The sequence below is a fragment of the Pteropus medius genome, unplaced genomic scaffold (genome assembly GCF_902729225.1).
Source record: "Pteropus medius unplaced genomic scaffold, Ma_sr-lr_union100, whole genome shotgun sequence".
Classification (NCBI taxonomy): domain Eukaryota; kingdom Metazoa; phylum Chordata; class Mammalia; order Chiroptera; family Pteropodidae; genus Pteropus; species Pteropus medius.
The window spans coordinates 5,917,049-5,934,147 of NW_024343733.1; the positions used below are offsets into that span (position 1 = coordinate 5,917,049).

Genomic DNA, 17,099 nt, shown 5'->3' on the forward strand with positions numbered 1-17,099 from the left:
TACAGATGAATATAATGTGATACATCAAAAATACATATATGATTTTCTAAGTCTTAGTTTCCATAGGTCGTTGAGAACATCATTTATTAGCTATGTGACTGTGGGTAAATGGCTTTAGCTTTTTAAGCCTGTTTCCTTGTCTTTAAATGAGTTATTGTGAGGATTAAGTGTGATAATCCATATAAAGTGTACGACATAGTGCCTGTTAACGTTAAGCACTGAATAATAACTATTATTAATGAAATGAATTATTAACAATGGCTTATATTAATAAATGGCTTATTAACAATGAAATGAAGTATTGTGTGAGGAAGTGCTGTAAAGTATATTAGATGCAAGGTGTTGCCATTATTGTCACCATTGTTATTAGGAGATAGAATAAAAGCCATAAATAAATTGATACTAATACTAGCAGAAGAACTATAAATTAAACGAGTCAATTCCACAGGTATTCCGATGTTTGGATGGGTTATTCGTGTATATTATTATACAGTACACACTTTTAGCGTACTAAAACTAAAACCTGGACTACAAGTCCCATCATTCTGTACGCCCTCGCAAACACTGAAAAAAAAAAAAAACTCTGGACCTGGACGAGGGCCGAAACCACACTTCCCAGAGTGCCTCACTTCCACATCTCCACTATATATATAGTCCATCCGGGTTCTTCGAGATGCTGTTTGGCGACTCGTCGCCATTCCCGGAGCAGCTCGGCCTCGGCCCAGAGGCGAGTGTCGGTCGCTGTGTCGGAGACCCCGGTCCCCGACACCAAGACAGCCAGCCCTCTCTCCTGCCCCGCGGCGGGAGAGCGTGTCCGGCCGGCCGGCGGGGCTCGCGCACCCTCTCTCGCCTCCCCTTCCCCCGCAGCCTCCGCCCCGCCAGGCCCGGCCCGGACCTCCGAGCCCCGGCCTCCTCCTCCTCTTCGGTCACCGCCGCCACCGGGCTCGACAGCCCCACCCGCCGCTTCTCCTCCCAGTTTGAGAAGCTAAGTAAGGAAACAGGGAAAAATGTCGCCATGAAGGCCGAGAACCGCTGCCGCCGCCGACCCCCGCCGGCCCCGAACGCCATGAGCCTGGGTCCCTGCCGCGCCCGCTCCGCTCCGACCGCCGCCGCCGCCGAGGCCCCCGTTGATGCCGCAGAGCTCCCCCAACGCCGCCGCCTCCGCCTCCGACATGGACAAGAACAGCGGCTCCAGCAGCTCCTCCGCCTCTTCGGGCAGCAGCAAAGGGCAACAGCCGCCCCGCTCCGCGTCAGCGGGGCCGGCCGGCGAGTCTAAACCCAAGAGCGGTAAGGGCGGGCTCCCCTTGCGGTGGGCGGGGGGCGACTGCCCCTGAGGCTGGGGCGGATCCTCGCTCTGGTGTCTGCTGGGTCACACCAGCGACGAGCTCTGTTTTCTCTTGTGGTTCCATCTACCTTTCTCCTGTTTTCCATGGTCCCATTACTTAAAATGAACATTTAATGAGCCCTGTACTGCATGGTAAATCCTTGCATTAATCCTCGAAACAGTTCGTGAAGTAGGTGCTATTCTTATCCCCATTTTGCGCGTGAGAAAATTGAGGTTCAGAAAAAGAGCAGGTGGCCTAGCTACTATGTGCCTCACAGCAGGCCTTAAGACCTGGTTTGTCTGATTCATCAGTCTTAGCTCCGAAAACCACTAAGTCGTTCTGCCCTTTAATGTTTATTTAGCATTGAATAGTATTCAAGTTTAAACTGGAGGGTGGGGCCCAAGGACTTTTCAAACTCGAATCTCATATTTAATAACCTGGCCCCAGAGCCATCCCTCTGTTGAAGAGGACTGACTCGTCTTTGGACGGCTTTGTTCAGCGTGGAGTAATGTTTAAGAGCACAGGCTCTGGATTCAGTCTTTTAGATTTGCCAGACCTTGAGCGAGTGTCTGAATTTCTTTACCTGTAAAGGTGGAGATAATGAGAATTAAACTAATTTAGAAAACAAGTGAACCTGAGGGCTTAGGAGAGTACCTGACACCTACTATGCACTTAATACACGTCATGCCTATTTCTTGATGTTAGGTTCCGATAGTGTTTTTTTACAGGGAAGATTTTGTTATTTAGTTTAATATTGAGTCAAGCCTCTCAATATTGAATTGTGACCATCATGAATATAATAGTTACCATTCATTGAGGGCTTCTTATGAATACTTCAGTCACTAACCTGGCCAGCAAGGTGGAATTGTTCATCTAGAGAAGGAAAAAAGTTGAGAGGCCAGGAGTTTAGAAGTTGGCAGAATCTGGAGTTGTAATCTCTGCTCTTTTGTATTGTGATTATATTAGCAGTGGTGGGAAGATGTTTTCAGTGGGAGTGGGGAAGTGTGTCAGAGAGGGGAACATTTGGAGTCCCCAAATGTGGAGGTCCAGTTGTTTAAAATTTTTTAAGATTAAAAAACTGTAAGGCTGACTTGAGTTCAGAGTTTGCTGTATCTTTGCTGGGTACAGCAAAGTTTGTTTACTTGGTGTGCCAAGTAAACAAGGGCTTCTAGAGATTGCTTATGGAACTCAGGTGTCTCAATAATAAATGAATGCTTTAAATATCTAGGCAGGGATTAGTGTGGACTCTCAGGCTATGTCAGGCAGTGTTATGTAGACTAATTTTGGGGTTTTGCACATGTTGGGTTCATTCTGACTAAAGTGATTTCTGTTTTGTTTGTTGTTTTTTTAATGGTTAAATACTATAAAGCACTCCTAAAACACTTCCCTTTTTAATTGAAAACTTCAGAGGAAGAAAATAAAAACTCATGTGAAAGACTTTTGCTAGGTTCTATGAAATACACAGAAGTGCCCTCTGGTATTATTAGTTTTTGTTTAATGTATTTGTTAGAAAGTTTGACCATGTTTGCCATTGCCGGTGTCTACTTTTCTGACTACTGCTATGTATTTTCCCTTAGCAAAAAGGAAGGTTTCTAGCGAAGTGCAGAGTTCTTCATCCTCAATCCATTGCATTGAGGAACAAATTCAAAGGTCATGTAGGAAGAAATTAAAAATTGAAACTCTGGATACTGGCTAATTTTTAAGGTTGAAATGAAAGGTTGCATATGCTGCCTTTGGAACATTAGGGACCACTGCTGTCACAGGAGATACCATTCAGGGCCTCTTAAAAAGTAACTTCTAGATGGTTGCTCTAACAAAAGGGTAGACTCAAATTCAGCATAATTTCGTAAAAAGATGTCTGTAATTTCAAAAGCTGGCTGAACACTTGCTGTACTTGATTCTGCTAGAAATTGTTGAAAGGACCTCTTGAGTTTCAGAGTACTGAGTGGAAGGAAGAACAGGAAGAGTAAGGTGAAAAGACATAACTTGCCCTTCTTTTGTCAAAGTAATAAGAGTTTTTCAGTTTCTAAATATTTGATGCCTTTTTCTTTCTCCTTTCCCTCCCTCCTGTGAGGAAAGAACCTCTGGTTTCTATTCTCTAAATTATGTATGTCATAAATAGTTACTTGCTTCCTAGCTACATGATTAATATACTTGAATCTTTCTTGCATCTGGCTTAAGTTTGTCCTTTATGCACACAGGAAATAGGTAAATTTGGCTACTGGGATTTATTTGATCTTTCCGGCCAGAATAGCATAGCACAGTTTCTTTGCCTGGGCTAATTGCTTCCAACATTCACATAACATTCCTTTTCTTGGATATATTCCCACAGCTTTGTTTTGATAGGGTTAAGGTGTACTTCTAAGAGTGTTAAACAATGACTATCCCAGGAATATAGTCCAGAGGAGAGAGGTGGGTTAGAGTTTGGGGAGAGTCTTTTAGAAAGAGCAAAGGAAGTAAAAAAAGGCAAGAGAGCGGCTAGGCAGTTTATGGGTAAACAGTGGACCCTGGCCCAGAACTGGGCTCTTGCCCTATCTCCCTGGGCAGAGAATAGTACTTCCATGGAGGTTAAGAGAAGGTCAGGTATTATGAAGCAGTTATTTTGAGTTTGGTGATATGAAGCACTGTCCTGACACTCTTCCTCTTGTTCTGGTACCAGAGCCAGATTACTAGTGGTAATCTGCCTTGAAGAATGCCTCTGGAAAAAAGAAAAGAAATAAAAAGAATGCCTCTGAGCTGTAAGTGGACCGACCTGGAGGTTTGATGGCTTTGAAAGTTGAGGTGACTTGAAGCCTTCAATAAAAACCACTTGGAGAAGTTAGAAGAATTCTGGGCCTGTTGGCTGGAGTCTTTGGTATATATGGCTTTGTTGGAAGTCTAGTGAGTGCTCTTGACCAGAATGAATTAGATTTATTAATAATAGGCTTTCAAAAAATAGCAATAACTATGCGCCAAGCACTGTGGTAGGCTTTTACGGAAGTTTCTCTTAATTCTCATGACCCTGTAAGGAGGGAGGATAGACCTGTTTTACAGACAAGAAAACCAAGGCTTTAGAGGGAATAGGGTCATTTACAAGTGAATTCTTAAATACTAGGCAATATTTATAAGTACATTTTGTATAAATCCACTTAGGAGGTAACTCACTGGCGGTAACATCATTTCTGATACCACCTCTCTCTTCCTTTTATTCAGAATTACTAATTTCACCTGGATTCAATTTGTTGTCAGTTGATTCTGTAGTAATGTCGTGTATTACCCTTCTGGAGGTGTTTGTCAACCACTCTGGATGGTGGGTAAGCAACTTGCTTGTGATTCAGCATGAATCAGCAACAGAAACTTCTTGGCTGATGTTCTGACCTCTAGGCTGTGCCACTTGTCAGCACTAGAGTTAGAAATGTTGATGCCAAATTATTTAGCTGGAAAATTTATGGCCTTTAATTTGGTAATGGAGGCAAGAGACTGGGATATGCTTACTGTTATATGGTAGAGACCTTTCTACTAGGGAAATGTGAAATAACAGACTCTCTGGATTAAGTTTTCAGTTCTTGTTGATCTTGGGATCCCGAGTTCTGGATTTGAGCTATTTAATGGTCTTGTCCTTTTTGGAATATGTCTTGAAAGTAGTTCTTGGCAGTTAGTTGTTCTCAGCTCTGGCTGTGCATTAGAGTCTCCTGAGGACCTTTTTTTAAAAATAGGGATGTGTGCGGTCCTTCCCTAGTGATTCTTTTAGATTCTTTAGGTCTGGGATAGGCCCTTGGGCCTTGACATCCATAGTGTGCAGCCAGGATTGAGAACCACCACTTTGAAATTTAAAATTTTCAACAGAGAATGTTTTTCTCAGGAACTTACCTTGACTTTTTTTTGTCTACTTTCCAAAGTCTAAAGCAGATTATTTCCTTGCTATCTCTCATAGGAGGACAAATTCTTCCCTTAACTTACTTACATGTATATCCTGGCAAGTTGTCTATCAAATGTTTCAAAAACAATACTCTAAATTTTATCCCTGGGTTCCCAGACCTGACCATACCTTCAATCTTTAGCTGCCTGTTACTTGAGTCTAGAGATAAGAGCCAACCTCTTACTCTAGATGTCCGACTTCATACTTTTAGGTAAGTGGAAAACAAGATGAAGGAGTCGATTTTCACAACTGAAATCATAAATCCATATATGGTCAGTTGTTGTAATTTGTTTTAGAAATAGCAGTTCTCTTGTCCATCAAGTTGTTTTGTAAGCATTATGAAACTGTTTCCTTGCCAGTGTGGTAATAAGTGGCTACATGAAAACAATCCTTCTACTGAGTGCCAGTTTACCTTCTTGAGCTCTACAAGTGTGGAATCTGGCTTAATTTAAATCTATGCAAACTAATCTATGCTTGTCTTGAAAGCAACGGGGTCAGTGCAGGATCATCTGAAACAGTCTTGGGTAATGAGGTTAGGGGAAAACGTGGTTTCCTGTGTTTGCCTGTCCTCTTCAGAAGACCTCATTTGTCCTCATGGTAAAGTTAGCTGGAGTTCTGTATCCTTCTGAATTTTCTATTTATTTGAAATCTTATAAATGAATTCCGTGGGTTGAGAGCAAGGCAAAATATGAGATCTGAAGCTTCATTTTCTAATTGTTACTCTGCCATGTTTGACAGTAACTGTTGCTAACTGAAGTAGTATTCTAACTGCAGATTAAATTCTGGTAACTTTTCCTAACTGGGATTTAAAGGTAACTGGTAGGAGTGCTCCTAGCTTGGCAATGTTTCTGTGACCCATCTATTCTGTGTTTACATTGCTACTGTCACCTTTGACTATTAGCTTGTCTCCCAGGTCATCATTTGGTCAGGTTTGGAGAGGATGGCAAACCACTCATTTAGCCCCTGTTGACAAATCAGGTGCACGGTGATTGCTGTCAAAATATGAACTCTGATTTATCAGCTTACATTTCCTTTTCTCTGAAGATAGGCTTCATCTTGAATTTATTTAGTCTGCTGTAAAATAAGCTGATCATTCTGCTTGTCTAGAAATAATTTCTTATAGGTACTTATAGTTTTAAAAATTACTGAAATAATAAGTATACTGAAGTCAGAATCTTAGGATGAGGACTGAGCACAGGAATCCCTTGAAAGCTCATCCGGGTGATTCCTATGAACTGGTAAAAGTAGATAACTCTATTTCCCAGAGGTAACAGTCATAGATAGCCTGCTCTGATGCCTTTTCAGACATGTTTCTATTTATGTATTTTTAACATAAACAGGATTAAGCTATATATTTTGGGGGAAAATTTTGGTAGTTTCCGAGGCTTATGGAATCCTCTTGACTTTGTAAACCACCACTCACTTGAAGTTTGAGGGTAAGCCTAATGAATTTCTTCATTAAAAGTCCCCCAACTTCCTTTCTGAGTTTTTTGCTTTTAAAGCCATTAAATTAGTATGCAGACTTGATTTGGTCAGATTTCCATGTTGGAATAAGATATCATGGAATGAGCAAAGGGACAAGAATGGTAAATTAGTCTTTTTTCGTAGAGACTAATTTGGGCACCTCTTTCACCTTTAGTTATTTAGCTGTGTATGGTTTTCAGGTTTTATTTTGCCCCCCTCTGCTTTTTTTCTTTTTTTTTTTTAAAGTTGGTAAACCTTGGCACATGTTAATTATGTCTGGTCAGGGTTCTTTGTTCAGTTTGGGACAAAATAATCTATGCAGTTCAGCTCCCCAGCAGGAAAAAAATGGGGCAAAGAATACAAACAAGCTCTTTACACAAAAAACAAATGGTCAACAGACTGAAAAGTGCTTGTTCCTAGTCATCAGATAAATTCAAATTTAAAACAAATTATTTTTGACCTTTCAATTTAACAAAGTTTATTCAACTCGGTATTATCAAGAATGTAGTTAATTAGACTCTTATAGAGTTGTTAGAATATAAATAAATTGGTATTATGGTTCTAGAAAGCAACTTGAGGATGTATAAAAGGCTTTAATGATTATACTTGATTTGCTAATTCTACTTGGAAAATTTGACATAATCTTAGAGGCCACTGTATAAAGAGTCTTCCAATACTGTTATATTAAACTGGCAAAAAAAAAAATTAGAAGCCACCTAAATGTACAGCGATATAGGATTGGTTATATTATTCTGTAAGTGTATGGTAGGCAACAACTCAGCCTTTAGTGTGTGCTTTTGAAGACTACGGATGCATGAAAATGCTCATGGAGTAATAGGTAGAAGACAGTATATCTTGTATGCCTGTCATTTTGTGGAAGATGTGTGGCATGTGGCTAAAATGGAGAGTAAAAGGAAATTAAACACTGTTTATAGGTTGGTATTTTCTTAGTACTGGCAAATGTAAATTATTCAGGGTTTCAAAATCGAACATATATTTTTCCCTCCCCAGATTTATTGAATTATAATAGACAATCGCTTGTATTTACATTGTACAATTCAATGTTTTTTTCGATTATAGTTGGCATACAGTAATATATTAGTTTTAGTTATACAGCATAGTGATTAGAAATCTATATAACTCACAAAGTGATCACCGCACTAAATCTAGTACCCCTTTTCCCCCTTACATATTTATTACAACATCGTTAATAGTTTTCCTTATGCTACATTTTATATCTCCATATCTATTTTGTAACTCTCCATTTGTACTTCTTAATCCCTTTACCCTTTTTCTGCCGTCCCCCTCATCCCCCTTCCCATCTAGTAGCCCTCAAAATAGTCTCTATATCTATGAATTTATTTCTGTTTTTGTTGTTTATTTCTTTAGATTCTACATATATGTGAAATCATGTGATATTTGTCTTTCTCTGACTTATTTCATTCAGTGCAATACCCTATAGGTCCATCAAGGTAATATCTTTTTCTATCCCCTTCCTTTTAGTCTGTGTGTGTCTTTTAATCTGAAGTGAGTCTCTTGTATGCATATATAGGGGTCTTGCTTTCTTCTTTATTCAGCTACTCTATCTTTTGGTTAGAGCATATAATTCTTTTCCATTTGAGGTACTTGTTGATAGGAATGTAGTTATTACCATTCTTTATTCATGTTTTTGATACATGTTTTTTCTTCTTAAAGAGATCCCTCCAACATTTCCTGTCATACTGGCCTGGCAATGATAAATTCTTTTAGCTTATTTTTGTCTGGGAAGCTCTTTATCTGTGCTTCGACTCTAAATGATAGCTTTGCTGGATAAAGTATTCTTGGTTGTAGATCCTGGATTTTCATCATGTTAAATATTTTGTGCCAAGCCCTTCTGTCCTGCATAGATAGTTTCTTTTGAGAAATCAGCTGCCAGTCTTATGGGTGCTCCCTTGCAGGTAACTGAGTGTTTTTCTCTTGCTGCTTTTAAGATTCTCATTGTATTTAACCTTTGGCATGTTAATTATAATGTGTCTTGGTGTGGGCCTCTTTGGGTTCATCTTTTCTGGGACTCTCTGAGCTTCCTAGGATTGTACGTCTACTTCTTTCACCAGATCAGGGAAGTTTCCATCATTATTTCTTCAAATAGCTCTTCAATTTCTTGTTTTCCTTCAGATACCCCTATGACACATATTTTTACATTTAATTGTGTCTCAAAAGCTCCTTAAATTATTATAGTCTTGGCTTCTTTTTTCTTGCTGTTCTGATTGAGTGTCCTTGGCTTCCCTATCCCCTATATCAGTGTTTCGATCCTCTTCTTTATCCACTCTGTTTATTCCCTCTAATGTGCTCTTCATCTCAGATAATGTGTTCTTCATTTCTGACTGTTTCCCTTTTATAATTTCCATTTCCATTTTAATGTTTTTTATCTCTTAAAGTTCTTACTGAGTTGATCTCTCTCCCTGAGTTCATTGAGCATCTTTATAACCAGTGTTTTGAACTCTGCATCTGTTAGGTTGCTTGACTCCATTATTCTTGGATCTCTGTTCTGTTTTCTCATATAGTTTCTGCTTCTTTGTCCTCCCATTTTGGCTGTCTTTCCATGTCTGTTTCTATGAACTAAGCAAAGCTCCTAAGTCTTCCGGTCTTATTAGCTTGGTTTTGTGTAGTAGGTGTCCAGTGGTACAGTTCTGAGAGGGTTTCAGTTGCCGGCCAACTTTAGCCCCAGCCTGTGCCCCTCCAGGGCCACCTATAAAGGTTCAGCAAGCAGTCACAGATGCTGTGCTTCTAGTTGCCTCAAGAGGCCACACCAGAAACCGAGGCCAGCTGCCACCAGTGTGAGTCTTGGACTTGGCTCAGCAAGGAGCACTGCACTCCCCGAGAACACAATTGGATGTGGCTTGGGTGGGGCTGTAAATTGGGGGAGACAGAGTTTCAGGGAATCCTCTGGGCAGAATGAATGATGTCTATTATCCAGTTCCATGACATCTCAGCTATGGCTGCGCTGAGTCCGCACCCTGGGAGGAGAGAGGGCACAGCAGAGGAGCAATGGATACCACCAGCACTTCTGCCCCGGAGAGAGCCTCATCTCCGGCCCTTGCTCCTGGCCCTCGTCCCAACAACTCAGCACCCCCCTGTAAGTCCTTGGTGCCCCTCCAAGCGGCTGATCTGGCGCTGGTGCTCAGAGCAGGCAGGTCCGTCACTGGAAAGTCTGGTTGCGGACACGGCGCGTTTAAGAGGCATCTGCAGCTGCTGCTGCAACAGCCTCCGTCTCACTCAGCCACTTGGGGCTGACAGCCTTGCTTCCCCCCATCCTACCTTCTACTGGTGTAGGTGATTTCTTATTTCTCTCCCTAGTTTTAGTGCTTCCGTTCATCTGGATCTCAGGTGACTTTGCTCGCTGTTTGCTCTGTGTTTCTGTCACAACTTCGATTTGGTCACAGTAGGAGTGAACAAAGCCTGTATCATCTATGCCATTTTTTTTCTCCTCCTGAACATATGTTCTTATAATTGTAGAATAAAAGCAAGAAATATTTTTTAAAAGGGTATAATTCATGCTGCTTTAATATGCTCTTAGAGCTCAACAATTTTTGTCAATAGCTTCTCAGTTTGACCTGCAGAACATGTGTAAATATTGTTTTGTTTTATGCCTCTTTAATAGATCTGCTAGGGCCTAGGCCAGGATGTTGCAGTATAGAAGCTAGCTATGTTATAGTAATTTAAGGAAAAAAATGTCTTCTACCCTGCTTCCAGATAAAATACTTTTCCTTAATATAGGTAGGCTATTCCTTTTCCTATCACTTTGTCTGAATGGACTTCACAAGAGCAGTGGTTAAGCTCTGTAAAATAGAGAGACATTGTGAACTGAGAATCTATGTGGTTGGTTTGGTCTGTACGGTATTTGTCCTGAGGAAGGGAACCTTTAGTTTTCATTATTAAAAAACAACAGCAACAAAGAACATCTTACTGTCATATTTTGCCTAAAGCACTAATGGCTCTGGCCCAAACCCAGAATTCTTGACAGTCATGGAAGGGCCCATTTTACTCTTGTTTAAACACAGTTTTGTTGTGAGGTGGAGAGCAATTGACCGAGTATATGTATCATTTCTCATATAATTCTTTTGTGTTTTTGCTTTTAGATGGAAAGAACTCAAGTGGATCCAAGCGCTACAATCGCAAACGTGAACCTTCCTACCCCAAAAATGAAAATTTTAGCAACCAGTCCCGTCGCTCCAGTTCACAGAAAAGCAAAACTTTTAACAAGATGCCTCCTCAAAGGGGTGGCGGCAGCAGCAAACTCTTTAGCTCTTCTTTTAATGGTGGAAGACGAGATGAGGTATGAGACTTTAGAAGTGTTCTTTTTAGAACATAAGCATGAGGTTTGCTTTTGTTTTGTTTATTAATAGTTTGGGCGGTAAGGGAACAAAAGGTGGAAGAGTGAATAACTAAAGAAGTCTTAAGTAATGGAGGATTAACTAGGTTTGGAACTTTGCCTTCTCGCTTCCCTCAAAGGTTATGAAAATTTCCATGAAGATAACATAATCATGAACTGTGAGAAATGATAGCAAATTTTGGTTACCTTAATTTGTATAGTCTTTTCACTCTTGAATTATAGGTACCCTTTGGAATATTTAGGTAGTAAAATGACAATAAATGACATTTGTCTTGCAAATGTAAAATGTTATATCCTTAGTCACAGGTAGTCTGATTTTAGGAGTTTCTTAGATATCCTTCTGTAAGTGCGTAAAGATTTATATGAAAGAGAGTTCACTGCAGCATTGTTTGTAGTTGCAAAATTTGGGAAACAACCTAAATGCCACCAACAAGAGACTGGTTAAATTATCCTGCTGTTTGAATGTTCTATACTGTGTAACCATTATAGAATAGGACAGATTTAATGGATGCACTCATGGTAGAATTCATTCATTCACCAGAAATTTACTGTTTGCCTTCTGTGCACCAAATACCCTTTAGGAGTTTGGAATATAATATCAAGTTGAACATTGTCTTTCAGGAGCTTATATTCTAGCTTGCGGAGAGAACAAATAAACCATTATGTGATAAATCTGATAGTAAATGCTTATTGAATTGAAAAAAGAGAGAGGTAAAGGGATAGAGAATAACAAAGAGTACAGTTTTATTTATTTTTTAAGTTATTATTATTTTTTATTATTTATTATTATTTATGCCTACAGCACCTGGTCTTCCTAGGTGGTCTCCCATCCAGGCACTAACCAGGAAGAGTACAGTTTTAGAAGGTGGCTAAGGGAAACTTTGAGGAGGTGAATTTCATTTAGAGTCCTGAATGAAGCAAGGGAGCACAACATACAATTTTGAGAAATAGTGTCTTAGCCAGAAGGAATAAGTGCAAGAGACTGGAGTTGGTAATGTTTTTGGTGTGTTTGAGGTAAAGCAAGGAGCTTCCATGGGTGGAGGAGAAGTAGGAAATGAAACCAAAGAACAGGAAAGAGGGGTCAAGTCATGTGGGGCTTTGAGGACTTTGGCTTTTGTCTGGAGAGATGGGAAGCTATTGGAGGCTTTAAGAGGAGAGAGGTGAGGTAATCTAACTTGGAATCTTAAAGGGGTGAGTGGAATCGGGGAGGCTGGTAAGTAGGTATTAAGATATTCCTGGTGAGAGCAATGGAAGCTTTGAAACAGAGTGATGGTAGTCAGATTTAAGGGAATATTTGAAGGTAGAGCTAACAGGAATTTTTAACATTAGATGTGGGGTCTGAGCAGATAAATGAATGACTAACATTTTTGGCAGGAACTCAATACAGGTACCATTTACTGAAATGGGAAATATTTCAAGAGGAGTACAGGATTTTTTTGTCAGGGAGAAGAGGGGTTGAGATAAATAACCTCATTTTGGAAATGTTATATTTGTGTTCAGATGCCTATTAGATCTCTAAGTAGAGATAGGCCTGGAGTTGAGGAGACCCAGGCTAGAGAACTGTCTGCATGCAGTTGGTGTTTGCAACTATGGAACTGGAACTAAGCAAGGTCATTAAGGAAGTGCGTGTTGCAAAAAATGAATGGATTCAGGGACTGAGCTCTGAGTCAGAATGATAAGGAACCAGCAGAAAGGGAGGAAGGGAACTGAAAGCCATTTGGAGAAAGTGATTAATTTTGTCCTGTGCTGCTGATAGGCCAAGTAAGAGAAGGACTGAATGTTGACCATTACATTTGGAAATGTGAAGGTAATGTAGGTTGTTAGCCTTGAGCTACTTTGATGGAGTGGTGATGATAAAAACCTGATTGGCATGGATTTTTGAGCGAATGGGAGGAGGAGAAGAGGAAATGGCAAGTACCTAGACAGTACTTTCTAGTGGCTTTGCTCTAAAGGGGAGCAGAGGGGTGAGGCAGTAGCTTGAGGGGAATATGACTTTGAGAGAGATTTTTAAGGTCAGAGAAATTACAGCCCGTCTCTGCTAATGGGATTTTTCTGGTGAAAGGGAAAATGTGATGCAGAGGACAGGGAGAGAATTGCCAGAACAGTCCTTGAGTCCCTGAGGAGTTGGCTTAAATAGGAGCTTCACCAGTTCATCCACAATAACAAGAGGAAGGCAGAGTTCTTGGTAGGAGGGTATAGGAGTTCTTTTCTGATTGTTATTGTCTCAGTGAAATAAATGAGGTGAACTGAGAGAGGAAGTTTGGAAGCCTAAGGAATGGAGTTGTCTGGGTGGCTATGGGAATTAATGGAGTACACAAGTGTAATAGGATTGTAATGTGACTGCCAGGCAGCATAAGGGTCTACTTTAGTGAGACTGGTCAGTGTGGTGTGGTCGTGTCCTTTAGGTGTGTTTAACTGCTCCAGGCGCCAGTGTGGAATAGGCACAGGGATTAGTTGGGGGGAAGGTTTTTGCTAGGTGAATACAACTGATTTGAGAAGCGAGGAATGGACCATAGTATCTAAGGCAAATTAGGAAAGAAAATTTTGAGGGTCGGATCACTGACTTGCAGATCCCAGTGGGGGTGAACAATTGTTGGAATCAGGACCAGAGAGAACAGACTGGGAAAGGAGTCAGAGCTGGTTGGATGTAGGATGCTCAAAATTAAGATGGTGGGAGCGATGCAGTTAACCATCATGGTCTAGCACTGTAGAGCAGTACTGTCCAGTAGAAAGAAAGCCACATATGTAATTTAAAGTTTCCTAGTTGCCACATTGAAAAAGTAAAATTTAATATATTTCACCCAGTATAGCTAAAATGCTGTTTAACAATGTGGTACCGGCAACATTTGAGGTACAAAAGCAGCCACATCTCACTAGTGGTGGCTGCTGTACTGGACAGTATATATCTAGACAGTATGCCCATGGGAATGGGTGGCTGGCTGAGTAGGGTGGAGGGCAAGCTGATTAAAGGAGAGGTGGTCAAGGAACTGAGAAGTTAGCATGTTGGAAGGATAATCAGGAATTATGGGAGTATCAGAGAGAATGACAGTGAGCTAGCTAGGATAACAACATGAAGATGATAGAGGTTGAGAATGTGGGGGATTTTGTTGAGTGAGCACAAGCTCTTATCTAAATTTGGGGCATTGGGAGTGGAAAATTCTGGTTAGGGGATAGTAGAGCCATGTGGAAATGAGAGTGTAAGGGATGAGGTATGGGATGATGTGAAAGTCCTGGGCTTCCTGTGTTGAGTTATGTAAACAATGGGGAGTATTGTCTCCTAAGATCTATTGTTAAGATAAAAGGAAAGTGCCTAACTCTATAGTATGCCACTGTACTTAATAAAGGTCATGTACTACTATGATTCTGTATGCATAGAATGCCTCTAGAATAGAAGATATCTTTCATTGCATCTCTTGTTTGTACTCTTTAGATTCTTTATCACATATGTGCAAGTGCTGCTTACTACTCTCTAAATTCGACTAAGCAGCAAAAGCCTTGAATTTTCATTTTCTTTGACCCAATAATTGCTACTGTACATTCAAAAGAAATAATGTTAGATGTTTAAATATTTGTGCACAAAGACCTTTCCAAAAGTGTTTATTATCACAGCGTTATTTTGTTGCACAGTAGAAAGGTACAAATAATCTGTCACACACTAGGACATTATAGTTTATCCCTGTAACGTAATGATGTATAGCCATTTAAAGTTACTGTGTACAAATATTTAATGACATGGCTAAGTGCTATGACATTAGATGGGAAAGTGGGATTAGAAAATGCATTAGCTGACTTATAGCAGGTAACTGTACCACTTCAGTTTGGGAATATTGGACTGGAAAAGCCTCGCTATGATTTCTTCTATCGCGTGCAGTGGTATTTCTCATGTTGTTTCTTGCCACTTTTCAAACTGTTTCTGAGTCTGCTGATTGGGTTTATATCTGGACACAGAGCCAGTCTGCCCACATGTTCTATTTCTGTCAGTTTTAATTAACAATGAATAGCAGTGTGTGTCTTAGACTGGAGGTCTCTGGCAGGACCCTGAAGCCTATGGCAGTTAGCAGCTGCCTGCAAGCCTCTTGCAGAGTGTAGTTCCACAGACTTGCTTTTGCCAGAAACAAACCAGAGAACAAATAGCTAACAAGAGTGAAGATATGGGAGTCTGATGGGACTGTGATAGGATTAATTCTATAAGTAAATCTTTGTGCTTCAGGATAGCCAGAGGAGTTCATTTTGCTCTTTAATGGTTAACTGCCACTTAGCAGGGCCTAGTAAACAGTTTAAGTAATTGTATGTTAACCTCTTTTTTCCCTCTCCACTTCCATCTGGATCTTGGATAGACTTTTGCATTACCCCTTCCTAGGAAGATTGTGTACTTTATGCCTATGTTTTAATTAGTTATTATTTTAAGCAATAGAAGGAGTTTGTGCTGTTTTCTGCTCTAAATCAGTAAGCGTCATCCTAATTGAAATATTCTGATTCGTTGTCATTCTGTCTAGGTAGCAGAGGCTCAACGGGCAGAGTTTAGCCCTGCCCAGTTCTCTGGTCCAAAGAAGATCAACCTGAACCACTTGTTGAATTTCACTTTTGAACCCCGTGGCCAGGCGGGTCACTTTGAAGGCAGTGGACATGGCAGCTGGGGAAAAAGGAACAAGTGGGGGCATAAGCCTTTTAACAAGGAACTCTTTTTACAGGCCAAGTGAGTATGGCTACTTTCAGGAGGAAAGTAAAATTATGTCTCCAGGCAGTTGTGGTGCTGAGAGGAACTTCTTTTAAGCTACTGTGGGAGGGAGGCAGAAAGGGAGTTGATTTGAGTCTTTTTCCTTTTTTTTTTTCTCCCTTTTTCTTTTGGCAAGTGTTGAAAACCCATTTTCCAAGTGAATGGACTTAAAAGAATATAATGCTAAAATAAATGCTAAAAATAAATAATGCTTTAGTATCATGATGAGGTAGTAAAAGTATTTTCTTTAGAATTGGACCCAGATTTGAATCTTGTTTTGACCTTTGATCTTTGGTAATTTACCTAACCATTTTGAGATTCAGCTTTTCTAGAGAAGAGAAATTACTTAAGGGGGAATTGAATGATAAGTTGGAGTGCTTGGCATACTTTTGCTCAGATACTGATTTCCTTTTTCCTTTTGTGTGGTGTTATGATGTAAGATTTAACCTTGGATCTAGACTGAAGTAACCATTTATTATGTACTTCATATAAGCTGGTACTCAAATGATTGAGAATAGCCTTTTCTATTGCCTTGAAGACTAACTATGTTCCAGGGTTTCTGAGGGTGAGGAAGCAAATCTGGCTTCCTGCTGGTCGATGGAGCCACAGTCTGGGTTAATTTTAGTTCAGGGGAGGCCTGTAGGCAGCTTGGCTGGGCTTGGAAGCAAAAGAAACAAGAGTTCATGGGTTTAGACTCCTACCTGCTGAGTCTTTGGATTCCCTTCATAGCTGAGGCTCAGATCTGAAGCTGAAGGCCCAGTTCAGTCCTTCACAAACCATGGCTGCTGATGGTCTGCATTTGATTTGTAGGTGAAGAGATGATGAATTTCTGCTGAGGGCTTGTTGGTAGATTCTGACAGTTTGCCCATTCTTTATTTTCCTTTTTCTAGCTGCCAATTTGTGGTGTCTGAAGACCAAGACTACACAGTTCATTTTGCTGATCCTGATACCTTAGTCAATTGGGACTTTGTGGAACAAGTGGTGAGTAGCTCAGCTAAGCTTATAAGCTGTTAGTGGGAGAGAGAACTAAAGAAAGGGACTGTGGTGACACAGCAGCTGTTGGCTCGGTCACTGCTGATGCCCTTTTCTGCATGGCCTTACTGTAGACTTTTCCCAGAGGTCAGTCCTAGTTTTTCCTGGAGCTCATTTTGTGCTCTCTTAATTGGCACTGACTGCAGGACCTAGGGAGTTGGAGAGCTCTGATCTGAAGGTATAAAAGCAGTTCTGTCTACTACCTTCTCTCTCCTGGGAAGAAGCAACCAGGGGAGTATGTGAGGGGCTTTGGTTACCCTCCTTACCTAGGGTGGGCTCATTACACGGACA

At 40.6% G+C, this 17,099-nt stretch overlaps 1 protein-coding gene across 2 annotated transcripts in view; it reads left to right on the plus strand.

The window, feature by feature from the left end:
* Positions 1 to 665: 665 nt before the first annotated feature.
* The window catches only part of RNF10 (ring finger protein 10), a 28,788-nt gene continuing 12,354 nt past the window's right edge, over positions 666 to 17,099 (plus strand). For both annotated transcript variants that reach the window (XM_039868326.1, XM_039868327.1), the window contains exons 1-4: positions 666 to 1,287; positions 10,806 to 11,002; positions 15,556 to 15,755; positions 16,667 to 16,757. In XM_039868326.1, the coding sequence (XP_039724260.1) occupies positions 1,131 to 1,287; positions 10,806 to 11,002; positions 15,556 to 15,755; positions 16,667 to 16,757 (645 nt within the window). In that variant the 5' untranslated portion in view covers positions 666 to 1,130. The remainder of the gene's footprint in view (positions 1,288 to 10,805; positions 11,003 to 15,555; positions 15,756 to 16,666; positions 16,758 to 17,099) is intronic.